Below are 21,868 nucleotides of genomic sequence, written 5' to 3' on the forward strand. Positions count from 1 at the left end.
CTCTCTCTCTTATTCCTTCTCGCCCGTGGTTTGGTCACCTCTGCTTTTGGACACCTGCTGCTTCTCGTTGATGCAGACACGAGCCTGCAAGCGAGGCGGCAGCGTCACGTGATCGGACTAGTCGTTCTATGGTATATGTGAAACCATCAAATGTGTATACGGAAGGCCAGTGAAAGCAAGTTCCTGCTACGTTCTATGTATACGTGTTTCGCACTTCGTCGTTGAGAAACGATAATGTTACGACCCTGGCGAATTTGCATTCTTAAATATACATATATGCGATTTGATGCTCGCTCGCTAAAATCGAATGTTACTAAACGGGTCGACAATTTTGCATCAGTCTATGCGCCGAAATAACTTTTAGGGCGAAACGAGGACAAGTTAAATTCTTCTCGTGAAATTCGTTTTGGGTAAAATCTGCGTAAATATTTTGTTGCGAAAACACAAATACAAATAAAACTTGGAATTATAACTATCGCAACCGTCTTTTCGTTTTGAGATTATTAATCGTTAACATAATTTAATTTCTCCGCAGCCATCGGCAATTTATAATAGGAATTTATAATAGGATCAGGAATAGTTACTCATCTAAACCGCCATTCTTTCCGAATCATTCATTTTTCATCAACAAGATTTTCATGAAAGGTACCAATTCCTCCTCTTTGACGATTGCATCATTTAAATTCGAAATTTCTCAATTCTTATTCATCCTGTAATTAAAATTCGCCTCTCGTGATTTTTTTGTCGCAATCGCGCGACACGTGCCGCTCGTTCGGAATGTGCTACAGGCATTTACGCAAATCTGTGACCACGTGGATCACACACATACACGCGCACACACACACACACACATATACACACGCACACATGTACAGAAAGAGAGATAGAGAGGTGAGAGGGGAGGGGAGAAAGAGAGAGAACGTCGATAGGTGAACGCGCGAAAAAAAAGGAGGCAAAAGAGATGAAAGAAAAAGCGTGATGGAAAAAGTGGCGGCTCGATCGAGGAACATCGCGAGCGCTCGTACGCAATCTAGTCCAAGCATAGGTGCCACAGCCCTCACAGCCTGGGCTCCTAGGAATCCAATCAATAAATATTACAATGGAACCCCTAGAGAAGTAGGGGCGCAGTATATCCTCCTCTCGCCTCCACCTCGAACCCCTCCATCTCTCTACCGCGCCCCATCCTCTCCCGCGCCGTCATATTCCTCCTCCTGCTAGTCGCTAGTCGGAGGAAAAAGGATCTGTCCTACGTCGCGCTCTCGCAGTCGCTTCATTCCTCGTACACTCACTCGCCTCGTCCTCGACCACGTCCGCGAAACTTGGTCTCCCACCCCGTCGTCCGGCACCCACCCACCCCCCTCGTACCGTCGCCGCCGCCGCCGCCGCCATCTCCTCCTCCTCCTCCTCCTCCTCCAGTCCATGTGCCGGTGCCGCTCCCGCTCCCGTTTCCGCTCGCCCCCGCGACTCTCTCGCTCTCTATCCGCCTTTTTCTCATCCTCCCGAAGCTCGCCACCCGCCACCCGCCACCCGCCACCAGCCACCACCACCCGCCCCTTGACGGGGCCCTCGAGCCCACCACCGTTTACATTTTACTTTTCTAGTAGCGAATTAAAACCGCGTTCATGCGCAGCCCGTGGAAGGGCGTAATGATTTTTTGAGGGGCGAATCGAGTGGGGTCGCCTACGGTGGTGCACGGCTCGCGCGCGGCAGAAAGAGAGAGACAGAGAAAGGGGGGTAATAGCTCTGGGTGCTACTGTCGAGTTTAGCAGGAGCAGGACGGCAAACGCGTGCCGCGCCGCGCCGCGCCGCGCCGGCAAGGATATACGTATATATACTCGCGAGTCGCGCGCGGCGCGCGGCGCGCATCCGCGAGCGAGTCAACGCGTTTTTGCTTCGTTAATGTTAACGAACGAGGGGGTACATAATTATCGGGGAAACGGCGGAGCGGATCCCGTTTATCGATCTCAGTCGAAACATGTAGGAACCATTTTACGCTTTCGTTCCTCTTGTTTCGGAGCACTCGTATCCCTGAATCGAAAAACTGTCTCGATCCTTTCGCGCGATATACTACATGTTTCGAGATAACATTCAAGGCGCGAATCTCATCCATCTCTTTCCCTTTTTACCGCTCGTAAATCAAAACCGAGGATTGATCTTTGAAACGTGCACGGAATTCGAAAGGTGTCCCGGGAAAAAAACGTCCGAACAATGAACGTCGACGTTCGGGACTGACGCAAAATTAAATTTTAATAAATTAAATAAATCTTAATAAAATAAAAGAAAGATTTTTTCATTTCTTTTTCGAGCGTTCGGAAAAGATACGTGTAGGATCTCACGACGATGAACGCGTACGCAATCTTTCTCTCTCCCTCTCTTTCGCTCTCTTAGGCTCTTTGAGCGCATCCAACATTTTTACAGCTCTCGCGGCCGGACTCGGCTCGCGGCGGCTACGCGCATTTTCGTCTCATGAACTGATTACGGCGGGGTAGAGTGCGCCGGCGGAGGGAGAGAGAGAGAGAGGGTGGGAGGGAGGGAGGGAGGGAGCGAGGGAGAGAGAGAGAGAGAAAGAAAGAAAGAGAGTGTGGCAGAGGGAAGAGACCAAGATTGCGGGGTACACGGGGAGAGAAACAGCCGCCGCGGCCGCAAGCATCAACCTCTCCCACCATGGCGCCCGTGGCCGGCTCTCTCGTTCTCGCGCGCCTTCAACTCTCACGCTCTCTCTCTCTGCGTACGCACTATTTTTTAGTCCGCACTTATTACGACAGATGTCTCATGCTCCGATAAAGAATAACGGCGGGCAAAGCGGGAGCCTTCCCCCCGCATGCTAGTCCTAACCAGGCTCGGGAACAGCAGCCCGTACTTGGTGCTTCGTCGGCTCGTGGTGTCACTGTAACGCGCCGGTTTACGTTACGCACGTCTCTCCTTTTTTTCTTCCAGCTCCTCCTCGTTCCCTCTGTTTCCCCTCTCTCATTCTTTCCTTCTCTTTTCTCACTCTCTTGCTCACCCTTTCTCTCTCTCTCTCTCTCTCTCTCTCTCTCCCTCCCTCTCTCCCTTTCTCTCTCTTTTTCTTTCCTTTCCTCCTTTTTGAACGTTTTTCAATTCGCCGCCACGCTTTTCAACTGTCGAGCCGGTGACTGCCGTCGCGAATCGGCAGTTGTTCCCCGCCGCGTGCAATGTCGCGACAGTGATTATGTCTATCGTGCCCTCGTCCATCCGACCTCGAACTTGCACCGAGGATCGCTGTTTCGATCGCGGGGTGTAAGGACGGAACGTGCACTCCTTCCTTCGCCAAGTTGGTGCTGGCACACGTGGTAGGTAACATCGTGGTTTATCCCAGTCCGGATACGTCTACTCGTGCCGTCTCTCGATCGTTATCGTTTCGCGGTCGCACATTTCGTATTTCGCGGTCGAAACGAGGCCGGCGGTCGGAAGAGACGGGGAAAGAGACAGAGTGAGAGGGAGAGTGAGAAAGAGTCGCCGCGCTCGCAGACGTCTGTCTCGCTTTCGCTGCTTTCGGTCGTTTGATGAGTCTCGCGCGTGTTCTTTTCGTGAGTGCGGCGATTTTCGGTCTTACAATTTACGCTTCTCGCGCCAAGAGAGAGAGAGAGAGACAGCCGGATGAGGTTCCGCTTTTTCGACAATCGCGGCAACGTGCGCGTATATACGAATGTGGGTATGTGGCGTGCGCGCGCGCGTGGTGCGTATGCATGTGTGTGTGTGTGTGCCTTGGCTGAGAGAAAGAGAGAGTATGTCTGCGCGCACGTTGAGTGCATCACGCGCGCGACTGAACGAGAGGGAGGGTGGAGATGCATGCGTACGCACATGTGCACGGTGTGCATCACCATCACCGCCAGTAATGAGGGGGTAAATCGGTTTGGACGCGCGCTACTTTGTTTCTCTCTCTCTCTCTCTCTCTCTCTCTCTCTCTGTCTCTCTCCCTCCCATACATAAGATCATCGCAGAACACGTAGAGAAAGAAACGGATGATTTTCAGACAAACTGCGCGGCGATAACGAGGGCACCGCCGGGATTCAGTCAATTGGTACCGCGCGTCGTCGGTGAAACGATGATATTTAACTGCGACCCGCGTGCTACACAGTGACAGCCGGTGTGGAGGAAAAGGGAAGACCGGAAGACCGTCAGACCGCAGACGGAACCAGAAGTTGGAGGATGGTGGTTTGAAATCGACGAGACGACACCGGGAAGGCGACGCACGTGAGAGCGACTCTCTGACAGATCCCCCACAAGGTAATTAACTCGGGACCATCGCTCTAGAATAAATCTCGCCTCGTTAGAGCCGCGTTCGCATAAGAGCAGTTTACGCTAATGACAACTCTACACATCATGGAAATTGCGAGATAATCGGCCTCATTCGGATTTCTTAGATCGTACCTCTGTCCAATTACGTTCGCTCCGCGATTTTTCATATACCTCGTGCGTTATTTTTACTCGGTTACTTATTGCCTTGAAGAATTGTGACAATCCATTTCTTCTCCTTTTCTCGCGCTAATTGGACATCCGAGGGAATTTTTTCCCGGTAAATCTTTAATTTGAAAGTCGTATAAAAATCGTCCGTATAAAAATGATTGATAAAGCGATCTAAGAGCTACTTGAAAATTACGGTCTCGAATGTACTTTAGAATTGGAAATCAATGTATTTCTAAGATGAAAAATGTTTTTTTTTTTCTGTTTATTCGTGTCAGTAGATATATGGCAAAGATATATTTTTTTTATCTATAGCATGGCAAATCGAATCCATTAGTTTGAATTTTTGAAACTGGATTAATTGTTCTTGAATTAATCGTAAAATTTAACATATAAACGATTAACGCACAATCTTTAATCGATGGCTTCGATCCCGATCCTTTTTCGTAACAAAGTAACTATTCCATTATCATTACATCTTCATCAAATAATTATTTCTTCTCAATGTTTCATTGTACTTTACAAGATTTGTAAAACAACGTATAATTTCGTGTAAATCTAGACTTCAATGGTAGAAATTTGCAAGAATGTTCTTCTGCCGTTTACTCACGACGATAAAAATTCGACATAATGGGACTCGATTTTCTTACGTAAATAAAACATAGCCGAAATGATGCCGATTTCAATTCTCGGTATTTTAATCTGCATTTGTGTACATATCATTAGCCTTAGCCGCCAGACCTTTTCGATTGATTAGACGAACATAAGAAATGGATTACGGTGCCTCGTGTTCTCCTCTTTCTTTCCGTCTTCAATCAGCCGTGCGTTTCTGTCGCATTTTGTGTGTCGCGTCTAGCACATCTTCATCTTATCGCACACGCGGCGTCGTCGCTCGCGGAACGACTGTCATCATTGGTTACACACGTCGCGCTATTTCTCATTCTTACATTTCCTTTCCTCCTCGGTCTCGCTCGTGCACCACTCGTCTTCTAAGCGTACATTATCGATTAGAGATGTATCCTCAAGTGTATGAAAAAAAGTCTCCTTCCCCTTTCGCCTTCCACGTCAAATCTTGCGTCCATCTTCCTCTCGGTCCGCGTGTCATTCAATCGTCTCTTTCGCTCTCCCTCTCCCTTTTTCGCGCTTATCCTTTCTCCGTATCCTCGGAGAAGTATTTTCTCCGCGCCCCGACTTGGCGCGGCGCAGCGCGGCGCGGCGCAAGACGCGCGTTTTCTCTCCCTCTCGCGACTTGTTCCTTCTTCCGTCTCGGCTTCCTCCCTCTCGCGAAGAGGAGCACGCGCCCGTTCTCGTATAACGGCGACGATCGCCGGCTTTTCGTACATTTTCGTGCGGCCTCGCGACGTACCGGCCCCGACGTGAAGGGCGCGAGGGGAGGGGGGAGGCGCGGCGCCTTCTCCGCGACGGAGTCGCACAGTCGTGACGTGACGTTTTAGGGGTTGGTTGGTTCGCTCGCACACGGCATGCGACGGGGAAGGAGCCTGCTGCGGTGACTGCTCGCTCGCGGCGCCCTCAGTCAAGGTGCAGAAGATTCCGCGCGTGTCGCCGTCGCCGCCGTCCTCGTCTCGTCCTCGTCGTCGTCGCCACCGCCACTACCGCCGCGCTGTACCGGTGATTCTCCGGTCGTCTCTCTCTCTCTCTCTCTCTCTTTGATCGCGCGATCTTTTCTTATTATTTACTACATCGCACCGTGTAACCGTGTTGAAACGCGCGCGACGATCGCGGACATACGGATTATTTGTACGCGGATGAAAGGCGGATTTCGCGCGCGCGGCAAACGCGAAAGTCGCGGCCGGCGGCCGGCGGCGCGCTCGATCATCTTTCTCGTTCTCTCCGTCCCGCCTCTGTCTCCGCCTATCTCTCTCTCCGTCTCGCGCGCGCACTGCGCCGTCCTCGTTCGATCGCGATCACTTTCGGTGTGGCCGACAGTTCGGGCGGCGGCGGTAGCGTGGGGGCGGTGGTGGTGGTTGGTGCGCGCGATGAGAGGGAGCGGAGGGGTAGGAGGATGATCCACGCGCAGGAAGGAAGGAACGACAAAATCGTTTAGTATTTATTTGAAAGTGTATTTACTGATATCCTCGCACCCTCGTTCGCTCGCTCGCGCAAAACGTTCGCTTCACTTTTTTTTTTCGCGGCACAACGGATTCACGGCCGAGAATTCCTCTCTATCCCATTTTAACTGTACGTGTCGATCACGCGGGTGTCACGGCGGGATTGTTCGGATCGATCGCGATTTTTCGGATGGAGCTCGAGTCCCGACACGAGAGGAACCACCGTGCGAATGCGTGAACGATTTTTTTCTCGCGTGTGTCTAGTGTTATGCTTCACTTCTCCTTTCGCCCGGAGATAAACACACGCAAAAGCCCGCCGGTTGCCCGCACTCACTCACTCATTCACTCACACACTCACTCATTCACGACGCACGCACGCACGCAGGCAGGCAGCGTCGCCCCATCGTCGTCGTGTTCGGTTCATTGTTTCGGTCATTAGCTTACGCGGCATGACGGCTGATAGGTGTTACCTCGCGATAACGCGTTCGCACTTGGCAAACTGTGATTCCCGTTGCCGGCCGAGCGTGCCTTAAAAACTATACACATCGTACGAGAGTACAACTTATAGTCGTGTATGTGTGTTAGTGAAGGTATTGTATTGGGAGGGATCTCGATCCATCGATCGCGCGTGTTGGTTGGTGTGTATGTGTGTGGTGTGTGTGTGTGTATATCTCTTTCGCAGCCGACCGGCGTTTTGCCGGGAGTGTGGTATACATAACGTGTGACACATGCTAATTTTCAAAACTCACAGATTCCCCGCTCGCGTAATCTCTCTCCCTCGCGCGGTCATCTCGTGGGCCGACTGTGCGCACGCGAAATTGTGCAAATAGTAACAGCGATACCGCCGGCAATCGAGCGCGCGAAAGTGGCCGATAGCCCGAAAGTTGTTACTTTTTTTCCTTTTTTTTTTTTTTACTCTACCAGTCGAATCAGAGACGACCTTTTTCTGTCTGTTATCAAACAATGCACGTTGGCGAAATTATCTCACGGATTCGTCACACATAAATTTAGCAGAATGAGATAGGGCGACCCTAGATATATAGAAATTCAAAGCGAACAGTTTCTACATCGGTATGCGATTTAAAGGGAAGGAGATGCAAGCGTTTCTCACTTGTCGAGTCACTTTTCTTTGCGCAGAATCGTCTCGCATTTCACTTGCCTTCTTTTATCCATGCAATGGGAAAAATGCGAAACCGGTAAACGATTGAAATTCAGAATTTTATAACAGAGTTCCAACACACACGTGCGGTACTTGGTGGTGTAAATGGATTTGCGAATCTGTTATGCAGATTTTGTTATTTGTTAAAGCGATAAAATGTAGCGGCGGCGATAGCTATCGGTTCCAATTTCGCTAATAAACCTTCGTGCGTAGAAAAACGTCAAAACAAACGTCTTTCGCCGCGAAACTCGTTTAAACGTCCCTCGGCATTTTTTCTCAACGCGCTGGCACACTCGCGCGAGAAACGAGCTCTGTAAATTTGTTTTAAGATCTTTCCTTTTTTTTTTATCATTACGCTAAGATAACACTATCAGCGCACATTTAGTGCTCCCGCTTTTATAAGTAGCGGAGAATTATTTAATCAACGTACTGAATTGGCTCCAGCTTGACGACCTAATTTTGCCGTATGGCGAAGCGGCGAATTGCATACGGTGTTTCTTAGGTTTCTCGCGATCACACCGTCCCTCACCTCCTCTTTCTACGCGATTGGGTAAACAAAACGCATGTCTCTCCTCGCGCGCCGCGGTAAGTTTATCTACAAATACGCCATTTCTCTATTTCTTCGACAGAATTCAATTTATTGTCGCTGCGCGTGACCGATTAATAAACGCGTCTTTCGCAAGAAAGTTTTCGGATTATTACGTATGCGGACATTTTGGAGTAAAGAAGCGTGAAAACATCTCACCGTTTGTATCTCGACACACCTCCCCTCTTTTATTTTTAAGATCGACTCGAGTCTTAGAAAACTCTGAGCTCTATGTAATAAATTTATTTGTGACGAATCAATTGCTGATCGTAAAACACTTTTCGTCGGCGATGATTCAATTTTTTTCTACGCCGCAAAAAACTTGAATATCAAATTTTTTCATCCTTGTAACAAGTGACGCAAGTTGAGTAGATAGTAGTTAAATTAATTAACATGTATGACGCAATATAAACATAAATTCTCATGCATCTAACCGTTGTGTGTTACTTTTTTTTTTCTTTTTCAACGTTCTCTTTTTATAGTCAATCTCCGGGGTTTATCAGGAATATCGTCGTACACATGCAATTGCGATTTGCTATCAGTATCGAATGTGTGTACACGTTGCAATTGTGTTTTCGAATGTCGAAATTGGACTTATCTAAAATTATCAGTTTGCAAGCTTATCGGCGCGAGTCGTGCCCTAGGAACGACTTGTAGTCGAAAATCTTAATTATGCGAGCGCGCGCGCGCGCACCACATCCTCAATTAGTTTAAGCGGCGCAGCCGATCGGGCATCGCGTTTAGATCTTAAGTGACAGTTGTGTCGTCCAGTCGGTGGCAGCAAGGCGTTACTTTTAATTGCAGGTGAATAGACACAACGATGGTAGATACACAACATTTTTGTCTGCGATGGAACAATTACCAGAGCAGCATAACCTCGGCGTTTGAAAATCTGCGGGACGATGAGGACTTTGTGGACGTGACGCTGGCCTGCGACGGCAAGAGCCTGAAAGCGCATCGCGTCGTTCTCTCCGCCTGTAGTCCGTACTTCAGAGAATTGCTCAAGGTAAGACTCACCTCTCCCTTATTCCCGCCTTTGACGGCAGCGAAGACCTCCCGGTTCACGATTCACGTGAATTTCGGAGCGGATTCGCTTGCAAGTAAATCAAATCAATTTAAAAGTCTTAGGGCCGGTTGTTCTATCTTCAGATAAACTATGTGGTAATTTACTTATTGGATAAACAGAAAAGTAAGAAAGTAAGACGGTGAGTTAAAGGTCTATCGAAAGGTGGAACAATCCAACCTTTAGCCATTTCTGTCAATATATAGATTAATTTTAATCTATAGATTTCATTTTTGTCACTCTTTATCTTTTCCTAATTTTTACAACTGAAAGAAGATAAAGAGCTAAATCGAGATTAAAATCAATCTACAGTAGAAATGGATATTAGAAAGAAATGATTCGTCATTGCCTAATGATTATGCGCAATAAACGTTGCCCCGTTTCAGAGCACACCGTGCAAACACCCAGTGATAGTGCTCCAGGATGTAGCATTCAGCGACTTGCATGCCTTAGTGGAGTTTATATATCATGGCGAGGTGAACGTGCATCAACGTTCTCTCAGTAGTTTTCTGAAGACGGCGGAGGTCCTCAGGGTATCGGGCCTCACGCAACAGACCGACCAAACCGACAGAGATGAGGTACGTTTTTTTTCGAACGCAATTATGGGGGGGGGGGGGAAACTGAAAGCGGAGTAATTCCGGTGAGTTTCGGACTTTGATGCTGCAGGCACGTGAGAACGTTGTGCTCGCTGCGTTTACAAGTGACAATGGAGATGCAACAGCTGGCGTAAGATTCTATCTTCGTTCCAATTTTCTTGACCGTGTCTGTAGCACATTTGAAATCGAACACACACTGTAATTACGTACGGTTTGGTAAAACCGCGTGTAAACGCGTGTATATGTGTGTGTGTGAGTGTCTGCACGTCTCGCGTGCGCGATACAACAGACAGACACGCGTATTTGGCCGTGTAACTCGCGCATATCTCTCGAAAGCTCAAGTGTATCTCGCACGTTATCGCCGTTAGACATTACTTGAGCGCCCCTTTCCCCTCATTATCTCGATATAGAGCGCGTCTATCTTGATTCCAATTCGTAATTGTCATAGGTCAAGCAAACAGAGATAAAGCGGCTTGCGCTATAAATCGAAAATCGGATATCCACCATAAATGTAAAGTATCGAATATCGATGTGGCGTCGCGACGTCGCGAGACTCTTCAATTTGTTGGCCGCACACTCAGCCGAACTATCATTTTCGGGGGAACGATTTATCGATTGATTAAACGACAAATTCGGCTCGCGTATCGCGATGGTCTCAGTAATTATAGCCGAGGTATAGTAGTAGGAGTGGCGTGTGCAGCAGGGCGTGTTTTTGCGATACGCCGTAGTCTATATAATTAATAGCATTGCCGTACCGTATTTGTTTCCAGCTGTCGCATGTCCGCGCGTTGGCGTCCGGCGGCGGCAATCACCTGCCGTTCCACGAGAAGTCGGAGGAGACTTTCCCTCGCGGCGGCGGTGGCGGCTCGCCTACGCCTGTGACCCCGACGCCGACCACCGTGCAGCAGCTACTGCGCCGTGCCCAGATACGTCGAAACGAGAGACGCACCCCGGACCCGCACGATGAGTCGGCGAAGAGACCGCGGGTGCCGTCGCCGCCGCTCAACAACAACGACGCCACGCCCACGGACTTCTCGATGGTCAAGAACAACCACCTGTCGACGAAGGTGGAGGGCAACGGGGTGCACGACGAGAACAGCCTCGTCGAGGAGAATATAAAGTGCGAGCCGTTGGAGTTGACCGGCGGTAACGGCGGCGGCAACGCCGGCAACGAGGACTCGTCGGATTCCGGCGCCGCGGCGTCGGACCGGCCGCCCGCGTCCGCGAGCAGCAACGAGCACGAGCCCGAACCGGAGCACACGTCCGCGCAGAACTTCCTGCCGGAGAGCAAGCTCTTCACCTCGACACCCGGCAGCTTCAACTTTAGTATGGCGGCGCTCACCACCGATCACACGCCGTTGTCAGGTACGTGAGGGACGCCGGACCCCAAGGCGGGCCTGTACGCACAGACCAATTCGCGGCCCCACCTCTCTGGCCCGCACTCACTACCCTTTGAGACCCTTAAGTGCGCCAATTATTCATTGTTATTATCCATTTATACTAATCCTGGATCATCTTTTTTTTTCTACCCAATCTGAGGTAGACTTTGCGAAGAAGGGATCGAGTCTAGATTTTTTGAAAAATGCAATTACGCCTGTCGTATATACGTATGTTTTATTCTGCACTTAAGGGTTGATCGTACACGCGATTGATCGTCGCTCCAGCGCACACGGTTTCTCCGTGATCGTTCGATCGCGATATTTCTCACTATGTGCACGTTTGTAGAATTAAAAGTCACGGTTCGAATCGAATGTTGACTATTGCCAACACGCCTGAGTTTGTTTCGTTTTGCCTTTTAAGAAAGATATATTCGGTTGTTTTCGTTCGCTTGATTGGTAGACACTTTTTTGTTTGAGCACCGTTTGAGCACGCATATCGTCCGTGCGACTGGAGTCTTCGACTCTTGGCGTAGCTTCCGCTTTCGCGCGGCCAAGTTTTGTTGGCCGCACCACTACGCGTTTTTTCTCTTTTAATTGCGAAATTGCGTACAGGCCATTGTTGAGTTTCTACGCGCGATAGCATTGCCGTTGCTACGTGTGACGATAGTGAAATTTCCAGGGTTGGGCCATGGCTTGCAGACGCCGGATCTAGCGGGCACTTCGCAAGGTAAGGAACTTGAATATTTTTTTTTAGCTCTCTGCCCTTTTGAAATCATTAGAATTGCTTGAGAAATCGAGGTAATCGATATATATATCACGCTCCCGCTATATATGTGGCACTCGTTATCACGCGCGCGCCCGTAGAAACGTGCGTTCAATGTGCGTTCTTTTGATTTTTTTAAGGGCACTCTGCGCTACTTTATTATTCTTCCACTGACAGTCGATACATCGCGACAGACCTCGATCGTACGCGATGTAGCGGTTCGCTCTAATAAAAAGTAACTAAAAGGACTTTGTGCAGTTATATCAAACTAACCACAAATCACAAATTATAAGAATGAAAATGTTTACTGGTTGCGGTGAAAGAGCACTACTATCTGCTTGAAAGATTATTAAATCTTTTCTAATTGGCATGCGTTCCAAAATCATCGATATCATCATTACTATACGGCACCATTTACGAATCGCCTACATTTTGCATATCATAAAAAAAATCATATACTACGCGGAGCACGCGCGGCTCCACGGCCGCTTCGAGCGAGATACGGCCCGAGAGCTCGGTAACCGTAATCTTACAGCCGAGTTCGAAAACGTAATTCTCCGAATTTCACCTGTTTCTCCCTGTCGTATTGTTCTTGCAAAATTTAGCACACAGGCACGCTTGCCGATTGTAACTTACGCTCGTTAACCGATACGTCGATACGCTCAAATACATAAATATCAATTGCGATTGAATTCGTTATGACGGTTATCTAGATTCTGTATAAAAGATGAATCCGCGCGCTGGCACGTTTCACAAGTGCTTTATTATGTTATGTATCGGAAACGTTATATACCACGTTGCGTTTGATATGTTAATATAAATATATCTATGTACTTTGCAGATATTATATAAAAGTAATTACTTTTACTTGTAAATTTTATACGTTCAATAAAAATGTAGATGTATAATATCAATATTTATCTATTTATATTTCAAATCGTTTCCCTTACTTCAAAAGTGACACGACTAAAAAAACGTGATTTTCGAGTTATTACCACGAATGAGTTAGGTAAATGTTACTCTATCAATCATCAAAAGTGAACTAATTTAACTTCATAAAAAAAAAAAACGTCAAATAGCACAACTCAAAAAGGTGATTTACAAAAAAATATCATCAAAATAATCACAACACGAAAAACGTTATTTTTTTAAGGTTTGTGAAACAGAACTGATAAAAATGACATTTGATTATATTAGAATATACATGTTCTTTTCGCCGATACTATTTCATTAATAAATAATGTTTTATCAAGTGCTGAAAAATAATTTCTTTTTCTCTCTAAACCTAATTTCTTATCACTTTTGAAGTAAGGGAGCGATATTAGTGTAAGGTTTTCCGGGATAAATATGCAGAATTTAATAATGTATTATTCAGATCATTTCAAATAAAATATTTGTAATATAGGGCCAAAAGTTACGATCATCTGAATAGAGTAGAACACCTACATCAAGAATACATCAGTTATATTACTATCATTGACACATCGCGTTTTCGTATTGTTGTTACTATGATAGAAGCTTTTTTTGAATGGCTAATTTTTAATCGTGACTTTGAGAGAAATACGTTTTCCAGATACATATCGAAACTATCATACTTGCTAAAAAGTTTTCCTACAAAAGCAATTTACATTGTACGAGGTATCTAAGAATCATACATGTTGTAAAAAATTCAGTTGTTCACTCAGAGAAATTTCTTCCCGAGACACCTTGTACGCCTGCTAATTTTTTTTCATTTTTTCTCTGTAATCGAGGTAATTGAATGAAGAGCGTAGTTACGTGGGCAGAGCGAGGCCTTTGAGCTAACGACAATTTTATCGACTCGCGCGAAAAATTCACGCTGGCCGCAGCAGATACATTCGCTCCAACATCGAACCGCCGTTATTACCATCAGCACAATGATGTATACGCGAACGCAATTGGTGTAAAAAGAAATGGAATCAAATGTACCAGAGTTTGGCATCACTGTGCAATATTCGTGCCGCGCCCGCGAGATCGTCACCCCGAGAGGGTGCATCGTCGGATCTAAAAGAAAGGGGATCAACGACTCGCGACGACGCGCCTTCGGCGTTTGTGTATACGTATCGCATCTGCCAGTTTCCCGATCAGGTGTTGAATGATCAGCGCCGATGCTTTGAGTGTCGTTGACATAAGTGTTGCTGATTTCTCGATAATCGATCGTTGAAGTGCTTGTATCGCTCGATTGAACGGGTTGGGCTGCGTATCGATGTGTTGTTAACGTTGTCTGTCCTCCTCATGTTAACGTTTTGCAATATAAAATCAATATACGCGGCATGATATCGTCGATACGATGCCGTGACGTTTATCACGTTCGTAGGTACGAAGGAAAGAAAAGAGAGAAAAAAAGGAATACACTATGACTGCGATTGATAATGCGCCGGAAATTATGTCTCGCAACTTTGATTTTCGGGTATTTTCCCTGATCTTTCGTATATATATATTGTAAAAGAGGATGTGATAGGTCTAACCATTTTCTTTTTTCTGTACTTGCAAAACGATATACTCTTAACCATCCGGAGCTGACATTAAATTTTCTAACGTTGTTGACATCAAGTCTGTTAAGCCCGATTTACATAAGACACAAAACATAGGTCGCAGGTCGCAAGTGAAACGTATTTCAGATTGTAGTAGGTCGCAGATCGCGCGATAATACGTAGGACGCGAAAGTTGAAGTTCAACTTCCTGCGTCTTGCATTCTGCATTCTACAATCTATTATAATTAAAATATACGTTAGATTAGTTTTTAGTTTTGATCTGCGATCCGCGTTCTACGTCTTATGTAGATCGGGCTTAAGACCTATTTAATTTATATTGACTAAAAGGTCTTCATTAATTTGAAGGAACCAAAATGGCGTAACTACATTGGGAAAATTTTCTGGTTGAAAATGAACGGACCAGTAGATTCTAATCATAGCAATCAGATTCTGGTTTTCTCAACTAGAATTATAGAATTATAATAGATCAACCAGAAAATTTTAATTTGTTCATTTTCAACCAGAGAGAATTCCAATGAATACAACCAGACTCTTTCCAGTGTATGAAAAAGATGTGTGTTTGTGTGTTTGAATCTAAGTTTTTTTAATAACCATGATTCAAAAAAAGGAATATACTATGACTGCGCTCGATAATGCGCCGGAAATTATGTCTCGCAACTTTAATTTTCGGTATTTTCCCTGATCTTTCATATACATATAAAAGAGGATGTGATAGGTCTAATCATTTTCTTTTTTCTGTACTTGCAAAGCGATGTACTCTTAACCATCCGGAGCTGACGTTAAATTTTGTAACTTTGTCGATAGTAAGTCGATAGTAAAGCCCGATCTACATAGACACAAAACGCAAATCGCAGGTGAAACGTATTTCAGATTGTAGGTCGTAGATCGCAATACGTAAGAAAGTTGAACTTTACCCAACTTCCTGCGTTTTGCGTTCTGCATTCTACAATCTATTATAATTAAAATATACGTTAGATTAGTTTCTAGTTTTGACTTGCGACCCGCGTTCTATGTCTTATGTAGATCGGGCTTAAGACCTACTTAATTTATATCGATTAAAAGGTATTCATTAATTTGAAGAAACCAAAATGGCGTAACTACGTTGGGAAAAATTTTTAGTTGAAAATGAACAAACCAGAAGATTCTAATCATAGCGGTCAGATTCTGGTTATCTCAACTAGAATTATAGAATTATATATAATAGATCAACCAGAAAATTTTAATTTTTCCATTTTCAACCAGAGAGAATTCCAATGAATGCAACCAGACTCTTTCCAGTGTATGAAAAAGATGTGTGTTTGCGCGTGTGTGTGTGTGTAAATACTAAGTTTTTTTTAATAACAATAATTCAAATTTATAGATGCAACATATACCTATAACATGAAAGAGTATAATTGAATAGGTCTAATAGACCACCATCAATTCCTCTGCAGGGACATAATTGAATGGATTCAATAGACCCCATCGTCAACTCCGGAGGGTTAACAATGAAATTATCTATAACGTTTAATTAAACGAACAGTGGAAAAAGAGGCACGAGAGAGAATTAGGATGCCAAGCGTTATCATATTACAAATTTTAACTACTACAAAACATTAGACGAGGAACGAGAGTACCTATAACGATCTGTATCGAGAATCATCGCACTAGCGACGTGTGTCGAGAGACGGAGCTGGCTGCTTACGTCGACGTAACGGCGCGATTACATCGTTTAAGGTGATACAGGAGTCGCCCTCTCCGCTAATGGTGAATAATTACGGGAACGAAGAACGATGTACTTGAGCGTGCGTGACCTTCCACAAGCGGATTTCGACAGCCGCCGTATTGAATGCGCGCGTGCGCGCGCGCGTGTTGTGTGTAAATGTGCGTCGAGAAACCACGCGTCTGTTAGGAAAAGAATAAGAAATATATCCGATCGATCGCGCGCGTATGCGTGTGTATATGGCGTATGTGCGCGTAGGCTTTTCACGGTTTCGGCCAAGTCTCAGCTGGTAAGAATGTTCGCCGAGCAGTCGTCATGAGAAACCGTGGCACGCTGGCTAACGCATTTTTTTACGTCAGAGAGATTGCGTATATCCTTCTTTGCTAGTATCTATCTTTGGGGAGGGAAGAAAACTTTGGCAAATTTGTGACAATCAGCCGATCGGTTGGTCGGTCGATCGATTGTGTAAATTCAGGTGCGGCCACGCATTGTCGATTAATATTTGAACGGCTGGCTTATACTAGGTTAGTACTGAAAAAGTTTATCGTCAGGGACTGTGGAGCAGGGAAAAAGAGAGACAGAGAGAGAGGGGGGGGGGGGGGGGGGAGAGAGGAGGGGAGGGAGAGGAGGATTGGAGACCACGTCGATAAGGCTACAGATGTTATCCGCGAAATTCAAGGTCCCTCTATCTCCGACGAGAACGAACGTGGCCAACTAAACATTGGCCTAACTAAAAATACGACGACCTTGGTACGCCACTCACGTTCTTGCCACTCACTCTCCACGAATCATTAGATACATTAAATTATATCGCCGGTTTGCTCACCGACCGAAAGGCAATCGCGATGACACTCTTTTTTGGATTGATAGGTTTCTTTTTTTTCTCAGATGTATTTTCTTTCCTTTGCTAATTTCGGTGAAGAATGTCTTGCCGTGCAGTCGCGCACTGCGCTCGCTGTTGACCGACAGAATTTATGTCGCTTGTAGAGAGAGAGAGAGAGAGAGAGAGAGAGAGAGAGAGAGAGAGAGAGAGAGAGAGAGAGAAGAACAGCCTCGTCGGACGTATCTCTTAGATTCAAAAATATTTATAACATTTATAAGGGTTTCAAGAGTATTAGCAATATCTTCGATGCGAAGGTTATACGAGAACACTTTAGAAAACATGCGCTACGTTCGCTAATTATGCGTGTTGTATAACTTCGTTTGGAATATTTCAAAATGTCTTGTGGACGTATATTAATTTTGACAGTATTCAATAAATTATTTGTCATTATTTGACAACTTCGCGTCTTCTAATCCCATTTATCACCGGTTGACTGCAGTCATTTCGTATTCTCTGTCGGAAGGATTTAACGGATTAAACGTGAGTTTGTAGATAAGCCAGTAGATTCTTCGAAACTGATGTAATTTTTGGTAGACGATGCCTGTTGCTAAGTAAACGCTAAGCGCGACGGGGTCTTAACAGCGGAACAAATGATAATGATGCGATCTTGGCATTGTTTCAAAAGCTAAACACGATATTTGTGGTGAACTTGATTCTCCTTCACTGAAAAAAGTGCGATGATAATCAGCCTAGATGATAATTAGGCTGTATTCGATTTGGACGCTTTCAGCTCTTCTATTCTTGTTTTAATGAACGATAAGGATAGAATGATGATAAGTGCTTAAAACATGTGAGTGATAAAAATGAACGCAGCTTTACTACATTTTTGATGAAATAATTTCAATCTAATGTGTTTGATATTAATATAATCAAATCCAACTAAACGTTAATTTTTTCAATTATTATATACTTTTCTAATTATTACTACATTTGTTATGTTACTATTATTATATTTGGTAATATTTATTAATATGGCATCAATTTGCAACCCCCTCGCGATGTACATCAGATAACACGAATACCGCCGCGCCAGTATGTCAGTCAACTTTGGACCTTTATATGACCAGGAATGGCTTGTGTAAAAAATAAAACAGATAATTTAGTATTTTGTCATTTGGAAAGTTGTAACTGACAAATTGTTGCTCTAACTCGATCAGACACAACTAGAGAAAATTAGAAAATGTCAATTTTTTTATTTATTCCTATCACTTTTTCAAAAATTTCTATCGACTCTCGAGCTAATCTCTATTTTTTATGCATGTGCCTCGTAGAGAGTTTTGAATAGCACAACTCAGCACAATTTGTAAAATTCATCACCGTTCGCAATTACACGAGTTTGAAGTTATTCATTCCTAAAAATTAATCTTTACAAAATTTAAAAAGTATAAGGCCAATAAAAAAAATTCTTTTTTTTTTAAACGCTTCATGCTATTGAGTTGCGGTTTGCGGCATAAATCGTCATAAACGCAGAACAATACAGAATAATTAGAAAATTCAAAAAGTGCGGGTCCAACTTCACACACATAAATCTCTCGAGTCCAATTTTGACACGCAAAAAACGATGTTTTAATCGATCGTTAAGCGGCGGTGAACGACTGTCCGATTCCAAGGATCTGCGTGTGTTTGGAATGAAAAGTAAAATATATTAACTTCCAAAATAGCAACCATTCAAGGAACGTGACTAAAAAGTCAGTTACAAAAGCCTAGAGAGGGGACATTGGATTTGCGCATGCATTCTTTTGCTTGATTTTTCTCTTGCGGCCGTGTATTCTCGTCTCTCATGCGAATACTCAATTTATTTCTCGAAAATGCATTTAAACCGACATATAGCATATTGGCTTTGCGGCGTTCCGATTATTTTCCTTCTTTTCGGTATTCAACAGCTCTCTTTCGTAGAGAAGTGCAGATAGGTGGTAATCTGTCGCGAAGTTTAGTGCGGCACAAAAATATCGATTGCGAGGTTGAATTCGAAGCGTGGTTTATCTTCTTTCTGCGTTTGTGTATCAGGCCGCGTGACGAAATCCCGATGCATCGGTACTAAATAAATATTTGTTCTATCGCTTTTTAGCTCCCCAAAGAGAGAAAGAGCGAAAGAGATAGAAAGGAACGTATTTTTACGTATTTTTTCTTTTTTTCAGATAGCTCAATGCCCCTTATCAATAATCTTAAAGAACGCTCTCGCATTTCAGATGCGATTTGACTTTTTCGTTTCCAAGGGTATAATGAACAGAAACGCATATCAATTCACAAGGTGAACCACCGCGTCTTCGAGGCACTACGATTTTACTTTTTGGATTGTATTTTTAACTCGTAACAGAAACACATTTTTTTATAGCCCGAAATGAATATGTGTTCTTGGGATTCACTAAAGTTGTTTGTTATTAGTTTTACAAGTTTTACAATTTTTAACTGTACAAAAAATTGTAACACTTGAACTTAACATAAATATAACTAGCCTATAAATAAAATAAAATGAGATTGTGAAACATAATTATTTTAAATCATTATTTAAAAATTAGGAAAATGTCCCAGCGCAACCCATATATTTCTATTGCTAAGAAAAGTGATTACTCCATTTATTTTCTTTCTTTTAAGTAAAATAATCTTTAAGAAATAAAGCATATTTTTTAAATAATTTTAAAATATACTTATTGCAAACTTTAGAAAAACTCAAAACAAGAATTAATTTTCTTTTAAAGAATATTATAAAATTGATCGAAAAAGCGACTTTATGTAATAAGCAAATTGAATTTATTTTCATTTGATAATCTTAATGAAATATTAAATTTCTACTATTAGGATATATAATTTTGATTCGATGAATTGCTTGCGATCAATTTACGTTAGATTTGCGTATATATAGAAACTTTTGAAATGTTTGAAAAAAGTAATTATTATTTGTGTAGAGTATATATATTTCTGTATGTAGAATTGAGAAAACATCGTGGTAAATCATTCATATCAACTATACGAGCTATCCAAGAGTTAAAACTTTTCGGCGTTAGAAACCCCCTCCCCCCCCCGGATTGAATTTAGAATTCATTTCGAAATCACCGTCATCAGCTTCATTAATCTTGTTTCCAGTTGTTGTTCTCCACAGGATTTCGCAGCCTAGAGTACACCGCGTGTACACGTGGCTATTTTGCTGAATTCCAGACGTGTCGGATATCATGACAAAGCGTTAGTCAGCATCAGCTTTTCCTCTTTTTCCCCTTTTTATTCTTTCTCGCCATCGCTCATACGATGCGTTCGCCTTTTAAACTCGTTGCCAATTCGAGAAGGAATTTCGGTTGTTGCGTAATGTCCGAAAGTCACAGAGAGAGGCAACGCGAAGCCCGGGTATGTCGCCATCTATCGAGGTCGCGAATAAATGGCACGCGAAGTTTTGTCAACTTCTGCCGGGATGACATGAGTCTCTTGTTCATGCTGGTCTGTTTATTCGATACCACAGCGCGGCCTCTCTCTCTCTCTCTCTCTCTCTCTCTCTCTCTCTCTCTCTCTTTCTCTAATATACCTCGTCCCTCCCCATACTATCTCCTCCCTCCCCCCTTTTGTCCAACCCGTCAGCCACCATCGTTTCGTTGCTGTTTCGGTAGTTGCGATCATGCTGATGCACAGTGGTTCTCATTTTTTTTTTTTGCACTCGCCTATAAATCTCCCCGTTCGTTCATCCCGCTACGCGTAATACACATACGTCACGTGTGGTAAAAAGGCAGCCGTTCGTTTTCTTCTTTTTTTTTCTTAACGCGACAACACCGGAAATGGAATCATGCGTAACATACGTCGACATTGATAACGGACTTTCTATGTAACTTGGTCACAAATGATTTACAAGCGGTGCGCTATTGTTTGTACGTTATGCATAATTAATGTCAATAACCGTTTCACAACACGCGAGCAACGTTTGATACTTAAAATTATAGAATTGCGCGTGAAAAAGTCACCAAAAATACGTGTCAAAAATCCAATTTTCATTTTTTGACGAGCTCCGATGATTTCGGTCGATACGCGTTATCGAATAATTGAGTTATCGTCCGATTTAATCCCTTTCAAACATATTTATATTCCAATATTTCAAATATACATATACAGGAACGCGCGTAAGATTGATTGACAGATTTATGACTTGTTAATTCTGGAAACGTCGGAAATTTCATATTTCGTGTTTTCTGCTAATAGATTTTCTCAACAGATTTTTACAACATGAATATTAAAACGATTTAAAAATTCTCGAAAGTATACATAGCAAGCGTTTCCCCCTCCCTCGAGATGTTAACAGATTTAAGTAAACCGGAAAAGAATCGTGCCGTTTACGATACCGATTACTTAACCGAGAGATCTATTCGGTTCGTCGAGGCCTCGGTCGAGGCGGAGGACACGCGCGAGTTGACAGGACGTTCTTTCCGTGCGAGTTTCTCGGCCCACGTGACACCGCGTCGAGACACCGCGTGCAGCGAGAGAGCCCGGATTAGGGAACCCCTGCTGCGCGGCATTAACGGTACGTATTCTCGGATGGACGCGCGGCGCGGTGCGGCGCCCGCCAAGGCCAAACGAAAGTTCGCTCCGAAACCAAATCCGACGGAATTTTTTATCTGTAGTACGTACTTATCGGGGACGCCCAGGTCTAGCTGCTTGTTTTCGCTCGCGCTATTATCGATGATGAACTTGAGGTGACCTCGAAAACTGCGCAACAGCGTAGGCGAGGTGGCGGCGGCGGCGCGGGGGAGGGG

General features: G+C 44.4%; 1 protein-coding gene across 15 annotated transcripts in view; it reads left to right on the forward strand.

The window, feature by feature from the left end:
• Positions 1-21,868, forward strand: part of br (broad-complex core protein) — a 62,117-nt gene that overhangs the window by 14,370 nt on the left and 25,879 nt on the right. For 5 of the 15 annotated variants that reach the window (XM_018516694.1, XM_018516695.1, XM_018516692.1 and 2 more), the window contains exons 2-6: positions 3,995-4,248; positions 9,044-9,245; positions 9,689-9,880; positions 10,669-11,263; positions 11,945-12,004. In XM_018516694.1, coding sequence (XP_018372196.1) covers positions 9,060-9,245; positions 9,689-9,880; positions 10,669-11,263; positions 11,945-12,004 — 1,033 coding nt within the window. In that variant the 5' untranslated portion in view covers positions 3,995-4,248; positions 9,044-9,059. Of the gene's footprint in view, positions 1-2,837; positions 2,890-3,018; positions 3,316-3,994; positions 4,249-5,291; positions 5,965-6,095; positions 6,485-6,954; positions 7,085-9,043; positions 9,246-9,688; positions 9,881-10,668; positions 11,264-11,944; positions 12,005-21,868 lie in introns of those variants that run through there. The other 10 variants (XM_018516696.1, XM_018516693.1, XM_018516691.1 and 7 more) reach the window with 8 other exon arrangements.

This window comes from Trachymyrmex cornetzi, unplaced genomic scaffold (assembly GCF_001594075.2).
Source record: "Trachymyrmex cornetzi isolate Tcor2-1 unplaced genomic scaffold, Tcor1.1 scaffold646, whole genome shotgun sequence".
In the NCBI taxonomy this organism is placed as follows: Eukaryota; Metazoa; Arthropoda; class Insecta; order Hymenoptera; family Formicidae; genus Trachymyrmex; species Trachymyrmex cornetzi.